Source organism: Rhinichthys klamathensis, unplaced genomic scaffold (genome assembly GCF_029890125.1).
Source record: "Rhinichthys klamathensis goyatoka isolate OS25496 unplaced genomic scaffold, OSU_Roscu_1.1 h1tg000082l_1, whole genome shotgun sequence".
NCBI classification, from domain to species: Eukaryota; Metazoa; Chordata; class Actinopteri; order Cypriniformes; family Leuciscidae; genus Rhinichthys; species Rhinichthys klamathensis.
This window is the reverse complement of record NW_026606624.1, coordinates 2,400,703-2,423,347: the sequence shown is the minus strand read 5'-3', so window position 1 is coordinate 2,423,347 and position 22,645 is coordinate 2,400,703. Positions and strand designations below refer to the sequence as shown.

Here is a 22,645-nt window from a genome sequence, read left to right as displayed (position 1 = left end):
TCACAATTCCCACATGCGTTTACAACAGGAAGTAAACTAAGTGATTACTTCCTCTACCGAGTGAGCCTGTGTCAAAATAAAGGTTTCCTAAATGAATCCATTGTTTGAAAATAATTATATATCTGTCTATCTATTTTCAGTTTCAAAGTACTTTTTTGGCATGGTTCTTTTACATAAAATATTCTCAAAAATCAATAAACACACACACACATGTTGGGTTTCCCTGTTTTATGGAGACTTTCCACAGACATAATGATTTTTATACAGGACAAACTGTATTCTATCCCCTAACCCTACCCATCAAAGAAAACTTTCTGCATTTTTACATTAAAAAAAACACGATTTAGTATGATTTTAGTATGAAGCTGTTTTCCTCATGTGGACCAAAAAATGTCCTCCCACAAGATCAAACATTTCTATTAATATATTTTGTCCCCATAATGTAGGGTTTAACAGGCCAAACACAAACACACACACGCGCGCGCGCTGACAGAAAAGAGAAGACAAAAAATCAAGTCACCATGAAATCAAAATGGATAATTCTTGTTTTTTTTATTAAATATTGCTGTGTAATATAAATGATTTATCTGTGCACATCATCATTTTTTTTTACTTATGTGCCCAGATAATCTTTAATCAAAAGAAATTAATCAAGCTGACATGTGAACGCAGAAAGATAAGCAAATACGATCATAACTTCCATCCAACTATTCATAGAGTTCTGCAAGTGGTGCTCACTGCAGAGTCAAATGACGTCCTACTCCACATTCGCTCCTCCTCGCTGGACGTCTAGACTCCACACATTTGCTCTCGAGTTCTGGGCGCAAATATAATTTGGGCCTAATGGGTGGAGCTAGAATATCCAACCACACCCTAACCCTACCCCAGAGTCATTACGGCTCTGCCTAACCCTACCCACAACAACTCTATCCCTCCACCCCCTTAGAGCGCCATAGAGGAGGAGCTGGACTAATCCAACCCCATTGGAGCTCCAGAGAGGAGGAGCTGGTCGTCATTTGACTCTGCAGTGAGTACCACTTGCGCAAGTGACCCGTACTAGAGCGTGCGTACTCTCTGCAGCGCGTTTACTGATTGGCTTACATCAGCGCAAGCGCTGTCGATCCTTTTCCAGTCTCGATACTAAACAGATTGAGCACGACGACACGACGCTGACGAAAAAGAGGTGGAAGAAGACAACTGAAGTGCCTCGTCTTTATTATTTTATAAAGATCAGTTAAGACAAATAATTTCGGTAAGAATATGCAAAGTACATCAATTCACACAATGTATTTCATGTAGCCATACACAACACTCTCGACATTTGCAACATGCAGTGGTTTTATACGCTTAATGGAAGGCAGTGTGATTGTGAGCTGCAAGCAATGAGCTGTTTAAATGGACAATGCGACGCCAGACATCTCTTCCTTTCCGTGCAGTGAATGTTGTTTTCAAATTTCTAAAACGTGCTATGCTGATTTAAAGAATTGGGAAAATAGCAGCGAGCTTTGTTTCAGTTGTAAACGACATCAATCAATTTGCGCTTGTAAATACAGACGGCGCCATTTTGTCATCTCGCTGGTTTTGAGGTTTGAATGGCTGATGACGCCATACGATGGATGTTATTGTTAAACTCTATTTACTTAGGTCATTTTATTTTAAGAAATCAAAGAGTGCTCTATTTTCAAAGCTTATCTTGAACGGTTTCACATGTTTCTATTGTTATGATTCGCTCTTTTATTTCAGTGGTTGTTCCAGCTAAAGCAAGCTGTAAACGTGCAAAATAAGCAACGTTTCCTTGATGAGGCTCATTTCATATTCGATGTTGTATCTAGTTTATTGACACGTCGTCATATTTCAGCATACGCATAAAATTGTACTTTAAGAGGTCGTTTATGGTGACATTGGAGTGTTTGATTATGGTGACATTGGAGTGTTGATGCAATGGAAATCCCCAAAACGGTTTTTATACAACGTTTTTTTTAAAGTGCAATCAACAGACCTCAACCTTGATGTCATACCGGTACTTTAATAATTCGGTTGTTAGTAGTTACTACCTGTTTTTTGGCCTACATGCATTCAGGTTTATGTCCACATGGTTATTAGCCTCTGATTATGTGACGTAGTTTCCACTTTTGGTTTAAGGCTCTTAACATTTTATAAACCTTATCAAGCAGAATGTTGGAGGTTGTTGCTCATTTTGGGTCTGAAGACACTCTGAGTTTTATATAACTAACCTAGTTTTGTGGTTTCTGGTGGTGGTAGGTGATCAAATACTTCTCTTCCTATTTAAACAGTTCACCATTTTTTTTATTCTGTTATAATTTGATCACCCTAACCAATAAGACCCAGAAAAATTAATAATTAAATGTTCAATTAAAGCTATCATGTCAGAACACTTGGATTTAAGCCACTCTATAGCCTAATTTATGGATTACTTTTACAATCTATTTTTGCACTTTTTGATGCATTAAAGTTTTAGTTGCATGGACTTTCAAAGTAATGACAAAGATGATGAAAGAATATTGTATCTCCATTCATGTACTGAAGATAAAATTAAGCTAATAAGTCTTATAGATTTGGAACAACATGAAGGTTGAGTAAATTGACATAATTAATTTTTGGGTAAACCATCCGTTCAAGTGTCATGGCCTAAGTAAAGTGTCAATTTCATGTTCTTTTGTAGTGTAATAGTGAAGAGAGGTTTCTACAGTGGTTGTACTGTTTAGTGTCTAATTGGCATTTTTTCTGATATTCTTGTATGTTGTTTACAGGTTACCAATTTACAGATTATTAATACAAGAGTTGGGATTAAACAGGCTTGATGCTTTTAGAGAGGTTCTCTAATTTACGTTTCTTATTAATTGCTCACAATTTACCAGCATTATCAGATTTTATCTTCACTCTATGCAAGGTCACAATCTGTTTTTCTAGCTTAATATATTACAAAATGTTTAAAAATGTTTTGATGCGTTGCTGTTAAGTATGAATGTTTGCTGGGGTTCATGAAATACATGACATTCATGTTTTCTAAGAACAATTTTAATGTGTATGGCTTTTGCGAAGCAGCCGGCAAACTTCTGATGTGCACAAGTGGTGATTCAATTTATTGTTTTGCTGTAGCAGAATGTTACAAAATGGGCTGGAAATTGCTGGATGGTTTTCTTGGAGACACTCATGGGTATGCTTGTTCTAATGCTGTTTACATATATTTCCCTCCATTTATTCTTTTTATTACAGTCGAGAATTGATTTTAAATGATTGCCGTCAGGATTGGCTTGGGTATCCTGTGCATCTTGTAACGAAGCAGCACTTTAAATACAGGTAAGCATTTGAGGGATATTGAGATGGTCCTCACTGCAGAACATGAAATCCACGGGGAGGAGTCGGATCCAGATCCAACTCCTCCCACCTTACATATACCTAAACCTACCCATCTCCGCCCCCTGATCCCTAAACACACCCCTAATCCCTAAACCCACCCCTAATCCTACCCATCTCCACCCCTCGGATCTTGATCCGACTCCTCCCTGTGGATCTTATGTACTGGTTTGAGGTGCTACTGGGGATATTGGTCAAACAAACTTAGAAATATTTGGTCAACTTTTTAAAAATTGTTTAATAAAAGAGTGAGAAAAATTAATGAATTTAGAAATGTCGAAATTTGTTAGAAATATTTTGTTGTCCTGAGTAATATATCATTGCAGTATGGATTATTTGTGAATGGATGACCATCTACAATGCAATTCAAATTTTTACAGTGCTACTAATGTTTTGGGGGACATTTATTTGGCTACAGTAAAATGTTAAAAAGCAAATACATTTTTTCAGAGGGGTCCCAGGGCTCAAACCCAAGGATTTTTTCCTACTGGTCCAGTCAGGCCAGTGGTTAAAATACTTGCCCTGCCAAAAAAAAAAATTCTTTAAAAACTTTATATTCTCTTAAGATATAACACACTGTTTTTACTAGGATACTCGCCGAGATTTTTTGAAGGTATTTTGTGTGAATATGTCCGTTCAAAAATAGACGTGAAAGAGAGCTCTATTCAGCATTCGCATGCTGTCGGAGAAGCGTCTTTTGTGGGTGTGCGCTTCAGATGTGTGCGCACACAAAACTTCTCACACTATTGAATTGAGTTCTATTTAACGTCTTCTTGCACTTAAATATTTAAATTGGCAAGGCTTAAAAACACGTGCAAATGATAAACTCGTAATGCAGCACTGGCCCAATCGGGTGAGTGACAGTTGCATCAACTATCCCGAGCGACGTTTACTCTGGCCCCTGGCCATCGGGCAGTCCTTATTGTTGGGCCCTTCTTCCCACAGTTGTTAAAAACCTGGAAATATAAGGGTCATTTTTAAATTGTAATTTCTAACTCTGGAAAAGTTAATGGGGATAGTTCACCCAAAAATGAAAATTTTGTCATTTACTCACCATCAAGTTGTTCCAAACCTGTATGAATTTCTTTCTTCTGCTGAACACAAAAGAAGATATTTTGGAAAAATATGGGTAACCAAACAGGCCCAGGGTCCCATTGACTTCCATAATATATTTTTTCTCCATACTATGGAAGTCAATGGAGCCCTGGGCCTGTTACCCATATTCTTCAAAGTATCTTCTTTTGGTCAAAATGTGTGGGAACCCTGTGGTCAGCAATCTTCAAGCCTAGGACTGTGTAAAATAAGCTAAAACAGTGGTTTTCAATGCTGGTCCTGTGTTTTTTTCATCCTGGTCATAGGGTCCCACAGTATGCTAGCGAGTGTGCTTTAGCTATGACTCCAAAGCCATTAAAAGGTGTGATGAGCTAAGAATCTGTGTTAGGCTTTGATGTGTTAAAATTCATGCGCTATTTTTAGAGATGCACCGATTACAATTTTCTAGGCCGATTCCGATTTTTCATTGAGTTTGACCTGCCGATGCCGATTTTAGCCGATTCCGATTTCATTTTTTCTAACCACTTTACAGCACACACAAATATTTATTTTCTATCTTTTCTTTAATAGAACATTTTACGTTTTGCATAAAACATTTTTTTTTTACAGATAATCACTATAAAATAGAACTATATAAATTACTCCTGGTGTGGGAAATTCACACACATCTAAAATGCAGTGTTATGGAAGAACCATTTCCTTCTTTTCACATCCAATATCCTACTAAAGAAATTCGATATATTTAGCAAACTAAACTTCTGTATAAAAACAGGGAAAACAGGTAATGACAATAAAATATAAATGACAAATAAAAATAAAATAAATATAACCTTGCAGTATAAAGATATTTCTCAAAACACACACACAGGCCTATTGCAATCACTTGTACATCAATGGCAAGTTTTTCTTCGCAAAAAGAAGCATTTCTGCTTTGTCACCAGATAGTCTGTTTCTTCTCTCCTCTGCCACATGTCCAGCCAGGCTAAACAAGTGCTCACTGTCAACGCTTGTACATGGTGCAGAGAGGTAAGCTTGGGTAAATGGAGCAAGTGCAGGGAAACTAAATAATAAAAACAAGTTTAAATGGGTAAATTTTCTATAAATATTTGAGTCTTCATTTTCTTTTCTGACATACCCTACTTCAGTTCTTGTTAAAACACACTAGACATGCAAATTCTGTGCATTTTGGGCACTTTTTGTGTGAAATAATATTTATTTTGTCCATCAAAAGTGTGCTTTCACTTTGAGCGTGAGCAGCGCAGCAAAAATACACTCTGCGCCGAAACCCCCGCTTCACTGCTGCTGATGCGATGCTCCTGCTTGACGCTCACGCGCTGCTCCTGCTCCCGGTGTGAATGCACTCATTTATTAACATGCACGCCGAAAAAAAATACGCGCCACTCACGCTTGCGGAGTGAAACGGTCGTAATTCACAAGGTTTCCTACATGTGCGTTCCGTCCGTGTGCACGTGTGATGCTGATGTTGCGCGATGTTAATCATGTGGCGCCCGGGTGCATTTGACCGGCATAAAATCGGCATATGTCAGACTGACTGGCCAGTCGCCGATCACGTGAAAATGGGTCAATTCCGGTCACCAGTCGATCAATCGGTGCATCTCTACTATTTATTTAGCTGTTGTCATAATGTTTCTCACATAATCTTTGGACTTGCTGTTAATTGTCTTGTGGTTTGTATACTGGTTCTCTGTGTTATCTTTTTGTCTTTTACCATAGCCTGACAGTCGTTGCCTTCTTTCATCTACAGGTGTGTTTTGTTGCACCTCAGCATGGCTGTGGTCATCCGTTTGCAGGGTCTCCCCATTGTGGCTGGGACTATGGACATACGTCATTTCTTCTCTGGATTGACCATCCCGGATGGTGGTGTGCATATTGTAGGGGGTGAACACGGTGAGGCTTTTATCGTGTTCGCCACAGATGAAGATGCAAGGCTTGGAATGATGCGCACAGGGGGCTCGATCAAAGGTTCCAAGGTGTCTCTGTTACTGAGTAGCAAAACAGAAATGCAAAACATGATTGAGCTGAGCCGTAGGCGCTTTGAAACCGGCAGTGCAGAGGTTGCCACAGGAAATGGCAGTAGGCCGGGTCCACCAGTTAGTACTGGTGGAAGTGGAAGGGGCAACTTGGCAACCACAGCCCAAGGTTTTAGTAACACAACTCAGACTACAGCCACCACAGCAGTGTCAACACACGAGGCTGTAAGCAACAAGACTGTCCCTACCTTTTCGACCACTACCATGGGAAATATGCCCCCAAACTTTAATAATTTTAGCAGCCCAAGTCTTAGTTTGGGATCAACAATGACAACAGCAATGTCATCCTTGAACTCTGTACCTCCCCCAATACCTCCCTTGCCCACCATGCCAACTCTACCACCGATGCCCCCCATGCCAGGACCCCCACCAGTATCCACATTACCACCGGTACCTGCTGTTAATCCGCTAACGTCAGTGCCTCCGGTCCCTCCCATTGCACACATGACGCACATGTCTGGGCTTCCTCCATTCAATCCTGGTGTCCCTCCCCCAGTCGGCCCTTTATCTGGTGGTATAGCTGCCTCTGGTCCACTGTCTCTCGGAAATCACAATCCAATGTTCCTGAATCACCTAAACCCCCATAACCTCCAATCTCACATGAAATCAGCACCGACAAACCCAGATGAGTTTTACGTTCATCTACACGGCCTTCCTTTTTCAGTCACTGAATGTGAAGTCAGAGATTTCTTCCAGGGACTTGGGATTGAGTCCGTTCGTTTGCTCAAAGACCACCTGGGTAGAAACAGCGGCAGGGCATTGGTTAAGTTCTTCTCGCCCCAAGAGTCTTTTGAAGCTCTGAAAAGAAATGCTGGAATGATTGGCCAAAGATACGTTGAAGTTTCTCCAGCTACAGAGCGACAGTGGAGAGAGAGTGCGGGACAGTCTAAAGCAAGTGGTGACTCCGAACACAATCGCCATCGTCGCAGAAGTGCCAATTCGCCACCACCCTCTGGTCGCGAGCGAGCCAGATCCCGATCTCCCCACAAACTAGAATTCTGTGTGTATTTGAAAGGACTCCCGTATGAAGCCGAAAACAAGCAGATCTTTGAGTTTTTCAAAAATCTTGACATTGTTGAAGATAGCATTTACATTGCGTACGGTCCCAATGGCAGGGCAACCGGTGAGGGATTTGTGGAGTTTAGGAATGAAAATGACTACAAAGTTGCTCTCGGATGCCATATGCAGTACATGGGTAGTCGGTTTATTCAGGTGCATCCGATCACAAAGAAAAACATGTATGAAAAGATAGACACCATTCGCAAACGAATGCAGGGTTCCCAGGGCGATCAGAAGAATAGCTCGGGAGGAGGAAAGAGTGCCAAGAATTGTGCTCACATAACCAATATTCCTTATAACGTGACGAAAAAAGATGTCCGTCTTTTTCTTGATGGCATTCAGTTGTTTGAGGAAAGTCTTAAGGTCCTAGTTGACGCAAATGGTAATGGTCTTGGCCAGGCTATTGTGCAGTTCAAGTCTGACGAGGATGCACTGAAAGCAGAGAGACTCCATAGGCAAAAATTGAATGGCAGGGATGCTTTTGTCCATTTGGTAACATTCGATCAGATGAAGGAAGTTGAGAGAAATCCTCCTCCACAAGCAAAGAGAGGCCAGAAATCCCTAGGAAATTCTCATGCCCATTCTCATGCACATGCGCAGCCCCAGGCCCAAGTTCCCCAGGTGCCTCATGCTTTTCCAGGAATGACAGGCGACGAGTTTAGTTTTCTGAGAAATGCTGTAGGGACCCTTGGCAACGGTCCCCCTTTTGTCAACCCGTTCGTTGCCCCAGGTAACGGACTGGCAGGTCCACCGCCTTTGCCGCCACTTGGTGCTGCTTTGGGTGATGTCTCGCTAGGCCTTCCCCCACCAATGGTTGGAGGACCCCTTCCCGGTCCTGTTCTAGAGCACCCTGGTTTCAGACCCAGTGCACCTTCTGGCTTTGGTGCACCAGAGCCATTAAGGGGCATCCCATCATTTGATAATGGATCTTCTCGTAAAGCCATCGGCCAAAATCATGGAGGGATCCAAGGTCAGAGGCCAGCTTCTGAGAGTCTTAGAGGACCTTCCAGTGGTCCAGGTAATTCAAGGCCCACCATTGTCAAAATTCAAAACATGCCCTTTACTGTGACTGTTGATGAGATAATCGATTTTTTCTATGGCTATCAAGTGTTGCCTGGTTCTGTATGCTTGCAATTCAGTGAGAAAGGTTTGCCCACTGGGGAAGCGATGGTTGCTTTTGACTCCCAAGATGAAGCAATGGCTGCTGTTATGGACCTGAATGATAGGCCTATTGGGGCAAGAAAAGTGAAGATCACTTTGGGATGAAAACAATGACTTTGTCATTGCAAAGTATGTTTTCTTTTGACACAGTTTTCTGACAAATTAACTAAACTGGTTGTTTTTAAGTACATAAGAAGAAACAAAAGTATTAGTTTTTTTTTCCTGGACACATTATGTATCCAAGATTGCGTTACATGAAGCATGACAATTGAGGAAATACAATATTTATTTTAAATTCCTCTAAACAGCGTTGTTTAAGACTTCAGGCCAATAATGTTTTAGTTCGCATCTGCAGATCAGAAAAAGGGGCTACTTCTTAGTGGTATGTTCATTAGAGCCTAATAGCTGTGGAGGAGGTTAGTTCCTCATTGTTTGGTATCTCCGCTCAAGTTTTACACATCTGTATATTATCCATGCTGCATCTACGCATTTGAGGAAAAAAAAAAAACTGCTGCTGTGCATTGTGCGCTATATACATGTCTACACTTCAGTTACAATGTTTGCTCTCTGCTGCAGGTTTTTTTTCTGTCAATAAAATGCAAATGCTATGTCTTTATCAATATCTGTTGCTGTCACATTGGATTGCTATAAAAGCCTGATGTCAAACCAATACTTCACTGTACACTATAAGCGGATGTGAAGCACATGCGGCATTGTAATATAATGTATATGAAAGCATTTTACTCTCTTTGCTTAGCTCTCTTCACAATGTGTTGTTGTGGTGTTTGATGATAGCTTCCTTTTTTTTTTGGATGTTTGGCTTTTTTTAAAGTTCTGCAGAAATGGATCAGTTGTTATACGTAGTTTATTTTGACGTTCCAGCGCTTTTTCTCTTGTAAATACTTTCCAGCTGAACTATTTTGTCAATAAAATGCCATTCCTGAAATGATGACACTTAAAGGTATTGTATTCTCTCCTGTCCGTCTGTTTCTTTCAGTTCAAATGTGAACAATAAAATGTTTTGCTGTGACTTGTTTCCCATATTGAACTGCATATTTATATTTTCAATCCCCCCCTCCCATCAGATGTCTTCTAAAGATGTGACTCTAGCTCAAATCTTTTGCTTTTTGCTTAAGACTCTTTATAATATTGTGGCATTGACCTTTTCCCCCAGTGCTTTATTTAAAACGTAATTTTTTACATCAAAATAAGGCCCTCTTTTAAAATTGTATATTGATATGCATTTCAGGTAAAAGCTTTATACTGTTTTGTTTTTTAGAGTGAAAAAATAGACTAGTAGTTATTTTAGTTTGGATTCTGTTGAACTTCAAAGCATAAATTTAGTATGCCCTTATGCCTGCAGCATTACACAAAACATATCTAAATTGTGTATGGATAAAAAAACTAATGAAATTCTGCCCCAGTTGTGTTTTTTTAAGAATGCAGTGTCTTTATATGAAACGTTAAAGAGGAACACATTTTTGTATTTGGCTGTTTTTGAACTTTGTTTTGATATTAAAGTGGATGAACAATTCTCATGCAAACTGCACTGAGAGACACGTGACATGTTTCATCGTTTTGGCTGTGGATTATGATGGCAAATGATGATATGCTGCATAAAAGATTATTCAAGTTGCACATGCTTGCCATTTCTCTCTAACAGCTGGGTTTTCAAAGAATTCTGCACATTCTCGATGCATTTCTTTAAAGCAGGTCAAGTGGTATTGCTCTCAAACAATATTGCTCTCTTTGATGCTTTGAATCTGCTTGCACTGGGCCTGTTCAGAAGCATAAGTTCACGTTTATTTACGCAAGTTTTTTTTTATTTGGGTTGAGCTTTTGTACTTTTGGTGTTGTGAAATGCTTCGGAATTAAATTCATGATGAATTGAGTGCATTTCTGCCCGTTTCGCATTCTTGAGTGGTTCTCAAGCATTGTGGACTGCATATTTTACTTTGTGCTTTTTTGACGCTGAGCCTTGATTCCTGATTAACATTAATGTTCAGGTAAGTTGTAATCATAGACATTAGTGCTGCTATAAACTATCTGTGAGCATTGGATTTTCTGCCAGATTTATTAGTGTTTGATAGTTTTTTAGTTTTTAAGGAAGACTGCATTGTGGGGGGGAATTGGGACTTTTAATTTTTTGCTTTAATTGAGTTCATTTTGATAAATTAAATGTTATTCATTGCCAGAGTAATTCTGGAAAATTCTGGACTGCTATTGCAGCAGAAATATATTGTTTATATATTTGCATTATTATTATTATTATATTTTTTTAAAGTGGAGGTATTTGAAATATTGTTTCTATGGCCTGGTTTCACATACAAGGTTTAGATTAACCTAGGATTAGGCCTTAGTTCAATTAGGATATTTAAGTTGCTTTTATGATGTGCATTTGAAAAAAAACATTACAGGTGTAAATCTTGAGAAAACAATGGCACATATATTAAGATGGCAGACCAAGTTACTTTCAGTTAAAACCGCTCAAACCTGCATTTTAGTCTGCGACAATGTTTAAGCCTTGTCTGTGAAACCTGGGGTATAAGTTGTGTGCACAATAATAGTTAAAACATTGCTTTATGGTGGTGATTTGAATTGGTAAGATTGATGTTGAAAAGTAAAGCTTTTTTAAAGACATTAAGACGTCTATACATTTAAGGCTATATTTTGATTGCACTGCAATATCAAGAAGGAAAAAAAGGCCACTAATTTGTCACTCTTAAAGACAGATTAGCCAGCAAATACGGAGTAATAGGAATTTGTTCTGTAGTGTGTGTTTGTTTGCTTTTTGTAAATTATTTGGCCCAGTTGTGGAATCTGTGTTACCATGGTGACATAGCGGTCAAGGCAATCACGCTCTGCTTCTGCTCGCTGTTTTTCTAACCCAATTGCTAAGACAGGTTGCTCTTAAACCAGTCGAGACTAGTTGCTGTGCTGTGGTGGCACTACTGATAAAACTGACACACTGGCAGAATACGTAACAAATGTAATGCTTCTGATTGATTGCTGCATTGTTGGGTGTACGTGAAAGTGTTATGAACTCATGCAGTCATATATTAATTTATTCAGCAATTACGCTGAAACTCTGTTATAATATAAATTAAGTGGGTAGTATTCGTTACACGCGTGTTTTAATATACGTGTGATGAGTATGAGTTCACGGCGTTGGTAAAAATGAGAATGTTTGTAGTTGTTGTTGTCTGTGTAATGACTCACTCCACGTTGGTTTCATGCACAGTGGTCTGTGCTGCCGCTGCGGGCTTGTGCTGTGATTGACAGGCCCCTGACCAATCGCAGCGTAGTTCAGCTGGCGTTCTGACCAATAGCGTTGCACGTCCAGAGAGGAGCTGAATGGCACCGCCCTGCTCATTTGATATTACATGAACGTGTCAGGGTGTAGACGGTAGTACTAGTAAGCAGTTTTGTTTCGACAGAGAATCTCCGAACACAATTTCTGCAGTTTGAAAGTTGTTAAGGGTATGATGATATTTTTAGTTTCACGGTTGCATTTTGTCAGCTCATCTTATAGTATCGGGATGTCTGTATTAGATTTGCAGTGCGCCATTAAGCAATGCAGAAATATAGTTTTAATCGCGTTAACACATTTAAGGCGTGACTCTCGGACAGTCTCAAATACTGACATTTAGGCCCTCGGACACGACATTTGCCACATTTGTTTTTTTATATATATTTTAAAACGCGTAATTTTGTAAAAAACGAGCATGTATGATTCGAAGATTATATGCATTTTGTATTGCTTTTTTTACGGCCAATTTGATCTAAATTGTCTGAACATTCCTTTCTTTCATCAAATTTCACTTCCTCACGTGTACATGTTTCAGTAATGATTCATTGAAGCAGTTAAGCTCGAGGCAAGAACTTCATACTTTTTTTTGTGTCTGTTGTGGTTTTCAGATGGCCGTTCAGTGTGTGTCGAAAATCGAGCTCTCCATCTCTTGCAATAATCTTCTGGATAAAGATGTTGGGTCCAAATCTGATCCACTCTGTGTTTTGCTGCAGAGTGTCGGCGATGACAAATGGACAGAGGTAAGTCATACACTTTAACCCTCGAACAGCCGCTGTTACAATAATTGCAGTTACGTTTCCTTTTTTTATAGTATTACAGCTGCTGACACTTTCAAATGTATCACTGCAACAGTTTTAATGGGAGAAAATGTCACTGCTCTCTGACACCATTACTAACACCTTTGAAACAGTTAGACGTTTCTGTGCAATACATTTTGATTTATTATTTAAAGTAGTTATTAAACATATTATAGAAAGAAATATGTTCTTATTTACTTTTATTATTGGTAAAATTATTTTGCAGGCTTTAGGATTGCAGAATGCATAAGTCTAATTCAGTGTGTGTGTGTGTGTGTGTGTGTGTATATATATATATATATATATATTAGGGCTGTGAATCTTTGGGTAGGCAGCGAATCGATTCGATTCACGATTCATAGGTTTTCGATTCAAGAACGATTTTTGCAAATTCAGAAAGATTCGATTCAATGCGATTCACATTAAAATTCGATGCGATTCGATTAATTCGATTCGATTCTTAATTTTGTATATGCATAGGATTATTTAAATGCTTCCCCCAATGGGTCTTAGTCAGGGTGTGAATTATACAGCTGCCTTCGGGGGTCAGAGAGTGAAAAAAGAAAAAGAAAAAAAAAACACATTTTGTCTATTGTTAACGTTTATATCATGTTAATTTTTAATGAATCTATTATTATAAAAAAATATTTCCAAAGCCTATAAATTAGCATTTGTAAAAATGTAAACCAAGATTTAAAAAGGCTTTAAAAGTATAGTTACTTTAAGTATTTTGTAGGAATGGATACACAACCTTAAAGTGTTCCTGGTACATTAAACATCCTCCATTGTGAGACAAAAATACCATGAACTTTCCCAACTAAACCTTAACTAACTTTATCCGATTGAACATTTTCCTTGTGATTCTGAAAGAAAACGCGCCGGCTGTCTACTTGTATGGCAAGCCGTGATATCAACAATTGAATTGCTACTAGTAACAATGTTCATTTTTGATATCAATAATTCAATTTTCACTAGTGTCAATGTTAATTTCTGATATCATGAATGTGATTGTTACTAGTAAGAAAGCCATTTTAGAGATCTGAAATAATATTGATATCAGAAATACATTTTCAGATATCAAAAATGAAAATTTTTACTAGTAGCAATTCAGTTGTTGATATCAAGAATAGACATTTAGACTAGTGACAATTTAATTATTGATATCAGGAATTCGCATTTTTACTAGTAACAATGCAATTATTGATATCAAAAATTATATTTCTACTAGTAAGAAATCAATTCTTGATATCAACAATTGATTTTGAATGGCAGCCTATGGTGACATTTCACTAGTGAAAATACAATTGTTGATATCAAGAATTACATTTTTGATATCAATAATTCAATTGTTGATATCAAGAATTCAATTGTTGATATCAAGAATTCAATTGTTGATATCAAAAATGTAATTGTTGATATCAAAAAATGTAATTGTTGATATCAAAAATGTAATTCTTGATATCAACAATTCATATCCTGGAAATGAATAAAAGTTAAAACGGCTTGCCATACTACTTGTGCTATATTAACGATTACGAATGCAACTTTAATGCGCATCTGATTGATGGATAAACCACGCGCTCTTATTTCAGTGTAATTAATGTTGTAGTTATTTCATCAGTTCAGTTTAACGACATTAAGTTACATTTCATTCATCATTCATGATTAATCGGACGCGTGTGCATTTTAGACACCTATTATACGTTTTCTCTTTCCATGTAATAAATGCGCACCCTTGAATAAGTGGGGTTTTACTTTTAACTGCTCAGGACGGGTATGACCCATTTCCGTAAAACTTCAGTATCTTAACTTAAAGAAAATAACGGTGACGTTTCCACGCAACGAACGCGTTGTTTCATAGCAGTGACCGCCCAATGAAATGGCAGCTTTATCAATGGCTTGCTTTCTCGATAGAGAGCTGTCATCTGCTCATGTGAACACTAATGGCTGTCCTGAGGAGAGCTCAAACATGGACTGCTCAAAAATCTGTAGATGAGAGCTATATGGGACCGAGCGCGAGCGAAATCCAGTGAAAGATGGTAAGAGTGCAGCGAGTGAGAGCTGTGAGGACGCGAAATGACGCCGCACAACGCCTCATTAATTCGCGCATGTAGTCATTTAATTAATGTTTATATGTTGTAAAGCACTGAATCGATATAGAATCGCAAATTATTCGATTCTTAGCATTTTAAATCGAATATTGACCGAAATAAACGATTCACGATTCGAAATACATGTTTCAAGATCGATGCATATGCATCGTCAGGATTTGTAATCGATGCATCGAGAAAACGAATGAATCGTTACACCCCTAATATATATACCTACATGGATGCATGCATACATACATGCATGCATGCATACAAACATGATGCATATACAGGTCAAACTAGAAAAATTAGAATATGGTGCAAAAGTTCATTTATTTCAGTAATTCAACTTAAAAGGTGAAACTAATATATTATATAGACTCATTACATCCAAAGTGAGATATTTCAAAGCCTTTATTTGTTATTATTTTGATGATTATGGCTTACAGGTATGAAAACCTTTTCACAATATTCTAATTTTGAATTTGGGGTTTTCATAAGCTGTAAGCCATAATCATCAAAATGCTGTGTCTGAAACCGCTCCCTATCCACTATATAGTGCACTATATCTGGTGTCGGCCATTTTGTAGTGGTGTCCGAATTCTGAGTGAACGACATAATTCCATACATTCGTTTACTACTTTTACCCACAATCCTCTCTGAATTTGAGTGTACATTCGATGTTCCTTTTTTTTATCAATCATTACTTAAATAAAACATTAAAATATTGAGGGAATATTATATAGATGAATTTTAAAATGAAGTGAAATGATATTAATAAGGTAAATTATATAGGTATATTATTTTTTTATTAATTATTATATAGGCATTAACTCAATTTAATGTGTTTTACTAACAGCCATGTGTTTTAATAATTTGTGACATTGTTGTTAACTCGTTAAACTGTAAGGAAGATATGATAATTTGGTGGATGATTCAAAAATATTCGTTAAACATCTCTAGGTAGCGTATTCATACGAATGTAATCATAATGGCCGCCTGAGTGCGCTCAACGACCACGTCATCTGTAAGCGTGAGAGTTTCTAACAATTTCAGTCGATGAAACTATAAAGCTGTCACGGAGGTATATATAATTACAAAATAAAGTCATTATGATTGCTATTGTTGTTGATATTATTTTTTAAAGTAAGTAACATGTAAGATAAAAGGAGTTTTATCACTTCATGTGACGAAGCCGTTTCTGCGACAGCTCCAGCTCTCAGACGCACAGTGTATACATCAGCGTCCAAATTCACTCACTTTACTTCACTTCAAATTGTGACGCCATGAAACATGCCAAATTGTGTGGACATCATTTTTGGCCTGGCTGTCATACAAAGAACACATGCAACTGCAAGAACAACAGAGAACCAACAAAATATTTGTAAATGACTGCTGTCAATATGTGATTCTTTATAAATAAAAATAATTTTTTATATATATTCCTCATTTTATGATGGTATCATTCGAACTTGTAGAGCCATTAAAAACAAATGACCTTATTTGCTTGTCACATTGCTGAATGTATGTGATCATTGCAGGTAGAACGCACCGAGAGAGTGAAGAATTGCCAGGACCCCGAGTTCTCCACAAAACTTCACATTGACTACTACTTTGAGAAGGTGCAGAAACTAAAGTTCGGCGTCTATGACATTGACAACAAGTCCGTTGACCTCAAGGATGATGACTTTCTGGGAGGCTTTGAATGCACCCTTGGTCAGGTATGGATTGTGAAGTGTGAAACAGTGAAATGCTGTTTTGTGCTAGTTGCTGCAGAACAGTGCTAGTAATTAGTCACACTGTACTTCATTAAAAATATAACATATGCATAATGGCTTTGTTTATGCACCAACCTTTACAACAGATCGTATCAAGTAGGAAGATTACCAGACCCCTTCAGCTCAAGGCAGCAAAACCAGCTGGGAAAGGCACAATAACGGTATGTTCATATAAACACTCTTACTGATATTTCTAATATGGCAACATTTGTAAAAGAACATGGGAATTTGTCACATGACAGTTTTACCATCTTCCTGTTGAATGTTTTACAGGCATCAGAATTCAATTCATTTTCATTTGTGGTATCTTTGTTTGTAGAAGAATTGAAGGGCTTCATAAAATAATTTGTTTTATTTGATAATCCACAAAAGCCCTCTGTTTGAGCTAAATAACATTTGCATATTTTAATTCATGCAAAGTTTGTCAATGATGTGTATCATCTAGCTGTTCGTTTTTGCAAGCATCGGTTTCCACATTTCTAAAACAATTCTGCCATTCAAAATGTTTCTTACATTTAGCAATGTTGTATCTTTGTTATGTGCAGATTACAGCAGATGAAGTGAAGGACAACAGGGCTATTGTAATGGAAGTGGAGGCAAAAAACCTGGATAAAAAGGTAGACATAATCATCCTCTGTTCTTGCATCTTGTTATAACCAATTATGATTTGTACTTCATCGGTTATTGCTGCAAAAGAAGCAGGGAAAATGTTAATGTCACCACTGGTTAACCACACAAAAAAACATATTCCGGGTAAAAGACCGTTATGGTACTAACTGTTTTGAGTTATATGGAAGCTGCACTATTCACTTATCTTTTTCAGGATCTGTTTGGGAAGTCTGATCCATTCTTGGAGTTTTTCAAGCAAGAAGAAGATGGGAAATGGCAGTTAATTCACAGGACAGAGGTTTGTACCCACTTTCACTCACTCAGTGAACCAAATATTAATATATTTCTGCATGCAGAACAAATCATGAGTCGTTGCATTTGTTTGCTGATGGTTGTGTTGACTTTGACCTGTTACCGATAGGTCATCAAGAATAATTTGAATCCATCTTGGAAAAAGTTTACGGTCTCCTTGCATACATTCTGTGGTGGTGACCTGAACAAACCAATCAAGGTAACTACAAAGGGGGTTTTTTATGCTCACTCAGATGTGCATTTGTCATAGTAAGTTATCAGAATTGTAGAAGACAGTTTCACTATGCAAGAGAAAAACAATTTACTTCTGCTCTTATTTCTATTTTTTGTAACATCACATACACTACCGTTCAAAACTTTGGGGTATGTAAGATTTGTTTTATGCTCTTGAAAGAAGTCTCTTAATGCTCACCAAGGCTGCATTTATTTGCTGCGTTTGTTTGACATGGAGATCTTTTGTAACCGTTAACCAGCTGCAACAGCAATACATGACCACTCTATTTTAGAAACTGTTTTTATTTCTGCAGCGTCATGGCTGGAACAACACAGTTTGAACGTTCAAGAACGTTGAAACTGTGGACTGCATTTTTGCCCTTATATCTTGAATTTTAGGGGCATTCTGACTGCATTCTGTAGGCTCCATCATGCAGCGAGTTGTTGCCCTTCTTCATGTTCGTCACCAATCAATTGTATGAAATGTAAGATTACATACTTAGGTCTGGGGTGGGTGCGATAAATGCGTTATTTCCCCCCATAACTAATTAATTAAATTAATGCGCTAAATTGACAGCCCTATTAAAAAATACATAGGTGTAATATTAATGGTCTGGTTAGGACACTGTGTAAAATTCTTAACTGATATATTTGATCAATTAAATTCAACTTTGCTTGATAAAATCTTACTGACCCCCAACTTTTGAACGGTAGTGTACAAAACTTTTTCAGAGGTAGCTATTAGATCAGAAGAAAAAACGCATAGCATCATAAAAATATAATCTTGTCATGTAAAGACGTCATCTGCCAGCACTTTCAGTTGTCCTAGTCCTTAGACTAAAGCTTTGTCTGATTGCTAGGTAACATGTTACGATAAGGATGAAGACACAAGCTCAGACATGATAGGAGAGTTCACCTGCACCACCGCTAAACTAATCGAGGCTAAAGACAATGCGGTGAGCAGGATACATGTCCTCTAATCTTCTCTAAACATCTTTCTTTTTCTTTCTGTCTGTCTGTCCGTGGCTTTTTGTTTTAGGTTCATTGTTTTGATTATGATAGCGATGGCTCTCATGATCTCATTGGTGTGTTTCAAACTAATGTGTCAGATCTGCAGAAAGCAGTTAATGGCTCCCCGGTGAGACTCCACCTCCACTGTGCCAGACTTTTTTGTTGTCATTGTGTTAATAGTAGAACATTTCTTTATCTTCACATAAATTTCCATTCTATTCACTTCTATAATTTCTGAGGGTTTTATTAAAGGGCATAAGTGAAAAGTTTTCATTTTTGTAGGTCGAGTTTGACTGCATTCATCCAGAGAAGCAAAAGAAGAAAAAGAGTTATAAGAACTCTGGGGTCATCAGGATTAAGTATTGCAAGGTTCGAACAACCTTCATCTGTTATGAATGAAAATGGAAATTGCAGAATTCTTTACAATAATTTTACAATAATGATAATAAATAATCTCCACACTGTCTTTCAGCTTGAAGCACAGTATTCATTTCTGGATTATGTGATGGGAGGTTGCCAAATTAACTTCACGGTAAGATCAGTCATGGCACAATATTTGTGGGGTTTTTTGTTTGTTTGTTTTTTGTAGTTGTTTACATGCTGATATTATCAATAGGTATAATGCAGAACATCAAATTTAGGTTATAAATGTGTGGCTTTATGGTTTAAGCTCTAAAACAATGGTGAAAATTGTTTGGTTTTAGGTGGGCATTGACTTCACTGGCTCTAATGGAGACCCCCGCTCCCCTGACTCTCTTCATTATATCAGCCCTAATGGTGTAAACCAGTATCTGTCAGCCATCTGGTCCGTTGGTCAGGTTGTCCAAGACTATGACACGTAAGAGGGCGATTTTGTCCATAGACATTCCACCAGCTGTGTGACAGAAAGGACAACACCATGCAATGTTGCTGCAAACTAACATATGTTCACCCATTGAGTAGTGCATTGTAATTGTTATAAGGAAAGTATAGAAATATGCAAGTTGTTTGAATATGTATACATTACCGTTCAAAAGTTTGGGGCTTGTATGATTTGTTTTTTTAAAGAAAGTTAAATTATACTTTTATTAAGTAAAGATGCATTAAATTGATCTAAAGTGACAGTTAAGACATTTAATGTTACAAAGGTTTTCTTTTTTTTCTTTTTTAATCACCATTTCCACAAAATAGTAAGCTATTTAACATTGATAAAAATAAATGTTTTTTTGAACGCAAATCAGCATATTAGAATGATTTCTGAAGGAAATACTGAAGTAATGATTGCTGATAATTCAGCTTTGCATCACAGGAATAAATTACATTTTAAGATGTATTAAAATACATATGAGTTCTTTTAAATTGTAATATTTCCCATTAGCTCTGCTGAATTTATCAAATACATTCATAAGAGACTTTTTGTCTACAACATATTTTTTTCTGTCTTCCCTTGTAGTGATAAACTTTTCCCAGCATTTGGATTTGGTGCTCAAATACCTCCAAACTTTCAGGTTAGACATTATAGGTGTCCTTGATACTTTTTGATTATTAGTTGGAATCATAATTTAATTTGACAAAAGTGCCTTTTTTCAATTTCTTAGGTATCCCATGAGTTCCCATTGAACTTCAACCCCAGTAGCCCATATTGCCAAGGTAAGGCAATTTAATTTAACTTAATTTAATGTTATTTAACAATTGCGTAACTGTCTTAAAAGAAATTCTAGCATGTTTGTCACATGTGCTGATGTTTTATTCCATGCAGGAGTGCAAGGAATTGTGGAGGCCTATCGTATGTCTTTGCCTCAAGTCCGTCTCTATGGACCTACCAACTTCTCCCCTATTATAAATCATGTGGCCCGAATTGCAGCTGGAGCCGCCCAGCAACCAAATGCAGCTGTGAGTAATACCACCAAGTGCCCTTTTTTCTTTCTTTTTTTTCTTTTTAGTGCACTGCCTCATCCAACTCAGGATGTGGTTTAATGGGTACTCGTGCGTTTTTGATCTGTGATCTACTATGGCATTTTCAGTCCATTAGCACTATGTATGTCTAACATCTTTCTCTCTCAATTAGCAATACTTTGTGCTATTGATCATCACTGATGGGGAGATCACTGATCTCGACCAGACCAGACAGTCCATTGTGAACTGCTCCAAACTTCCCATGTCCATCATCATCGTGGGTGTGGGTGAGGCAGACTTTAAGGCCATGGAGTTTCTTGATGGGGACAGTGGAGTTCTCAAATCTGTGACCGGAGATGCGGCGGTCAGAGATATCGTGCAGTTCGTGCCCTTCAAGCAGTTTGCCAGTGTATGATCCTCGTTATATTTGAATATAAATTGCATGCTGGTTAGAAGTTCTTAAATGCATGTCCAGTGTTTTCTGTTGTTACATCATTGTCAATACTTAATGGCATTTAATTTTTTACATCTCAATTTCTTCTTAGGCTCCTAAAGAAGCATTGGCTCAGAGTGTTCTAGCTGAGGTGCCAAATCAACTGGTGACGTACTTTAAAATGAGGAATCTGCTTCCTGTCAACCCCCCTCCACCGACCAAGTAGACACAGGTTTGCAGTGAAGACTGAAACATGGCCATCTAAATGAAATAGTTACAAGTTAAATATATGGAACACCACTAGAGGGAGCCACAGTTCTGTTAAAGGAAGCAATGTCGGGTGTTAAGCTCTTACGAATACCACTTGTATTCCATTTGTATTGCCTTTTTTATATATATTATGCAAACAATTTTCATTTTCAGTCCTTCATAGATTTCTTTTATCTTCCTAGATTCCTCATATTATTCTTTTCCAACTGGTATAGAGTTTTTATAAATATTCCTTTTTACAGATCTATTTTTCTGTATTGTTGCATATATTTTTTTTATATTGTTTATGGATAGGATACAGATGCCAAGATTTGAAATCAATGTTTAGGCCTTTCGCTGCTTTTTGATGCCTATGTATGCAATATCAATCAGGAATGCTGATTTATGAAATTCGCTACACTTTCTGAGCTATAGTAGTTATCAGAGCAAAGTGAATTACTGAACTCATTCAGCCACTATGCTGCGAAACACAATCATGCTGTCATAATAGAGATGATTAGTAGTTAGAACCTTGCCAAAGAAATCACTGCATGTCTTTTAGTTGCACACTATATGAATTTAAGTAGAACTGAATTTAAAAATGCTGGTTTACTAGTATAAAGGCATTACGTAGACTTTGGGACCATAGAAGACCACCGTGTCTTTTTAAAAAGTTGTAGTTAGTGCCAAATAATATTTTAAAGATTCCTTTGAAATGACAGGTAATTTGATTTATCTAACACAAATATTTGCACCTTAATCACACAGTAAAGTTAATCTGCACTTATCCATTAGAGCTGTTGAATTTAGTTATATGTATGCTTGCTCTTGCCACATAAAGCCTTATGGGACTGTTATCTTGTTTAAAGATTTTTTTTTTTTATCTAATGATTTAAATTGAATGGGGTTATAATCATATTATCATTGTTTTTCTCCATGCCATTGTTTTTTCTAATCATGAAATATGTTTACACAGCAGCATGTTCCATTCTTCAGAAGCCATTTTATACTGTCAAGAAATGCTGAATAAAATTGCCTTATTAACACACATAACACATGTTTGTTTTTTTAATCCTTGAATGTGTAACTTGTCATGTCTGCAACAAAAAAAGGCATAGTATTATTACAATCACTTTATGCCTTTTAGTCTTAAAGGCCGATCTGAGCACAGCCGTTCACCTGTACGCTCCTATTACGCCCTTAGTTCACTAACTGTTCAACTGTTAACTTAAATTATCATAGGTAAATATTCCAACTCCTCCGCTG

The 22,645-nt window shown here is 37.5% G+C and overlaps 2 protein-coding genes across 5 annotated transcripts; both read left to right on the top strand.

Moving 5' to 3' along the window:
* The first annotated feature begins 1,111 nt into the window (after positions 1-1,111).
* Positions 1,112-21,609, top strand: cpne1 (copine I). 4 transcript variants are annotated; one of them, XM_056251446.1, is made up of 16 exons: positions 1,112-1,252; positions 12,621-12,752; positions 16,441-16,620; positions 16,764-16,838; positions 17,223-17,294; positions 17,501-17,584; positions 17,708-17,797; positions 18,851-18,949; positions 19,105-19,191; positions 19,295-19,354; positions 19,527-19,660; positions 20,255-20,309; positions 20,400-20,451; positions 20,561-20,694; positions 20,870-21,106; positions 21,243-21,609. In XM_056251446.1, the coding sequence occupies exons 2-16, from the start codon at positions 12,621-12,623 to the stop codon at positions 21,354-21,356; spliced, it is 1,605 nt and encodes a 534-aa protein (XP_056107421.1). In that variant the 5' UTR covers positions 1,112-1,252; the 3' UTR covers positions 21,357-21,609. The 4 variants fall into 4 exon arrangements, with proteins under 4 accessions (XP_056107421.1, XP_056107424.1, XP_056107422.1 ...); XM_056251449.1 differs by lacking the exon at positions 18,851-18,949 and adding an exon at positions 18,672-18,767; XM_056251447.1 differs by lacking the exon at positions 1,112-1,252 and adding an exon at positions 3,237-3,321.
* rbm12 (RNA binding motif protein 12) lies at positions 3,244-8,897 on the top strand. Its single transcript, XM_056251436.1, has 2 exons — positions 3,244-3,321; positions 6,197-8,897. Exon 2 carries the CDS (start codon positions 6,219-6,221, stop codon positions 8,805-8,807), a length of 2,589 nt encoding a protein of 862 aa, XP_056107411.1. The 5' UTR covers positions 3,244-3,321; positions 6,197-6,218; the 3' UTR covers positions 8,808-8,897.
* Positions 21,610-22,645: the final 1,036 nt, after the last annotated feature.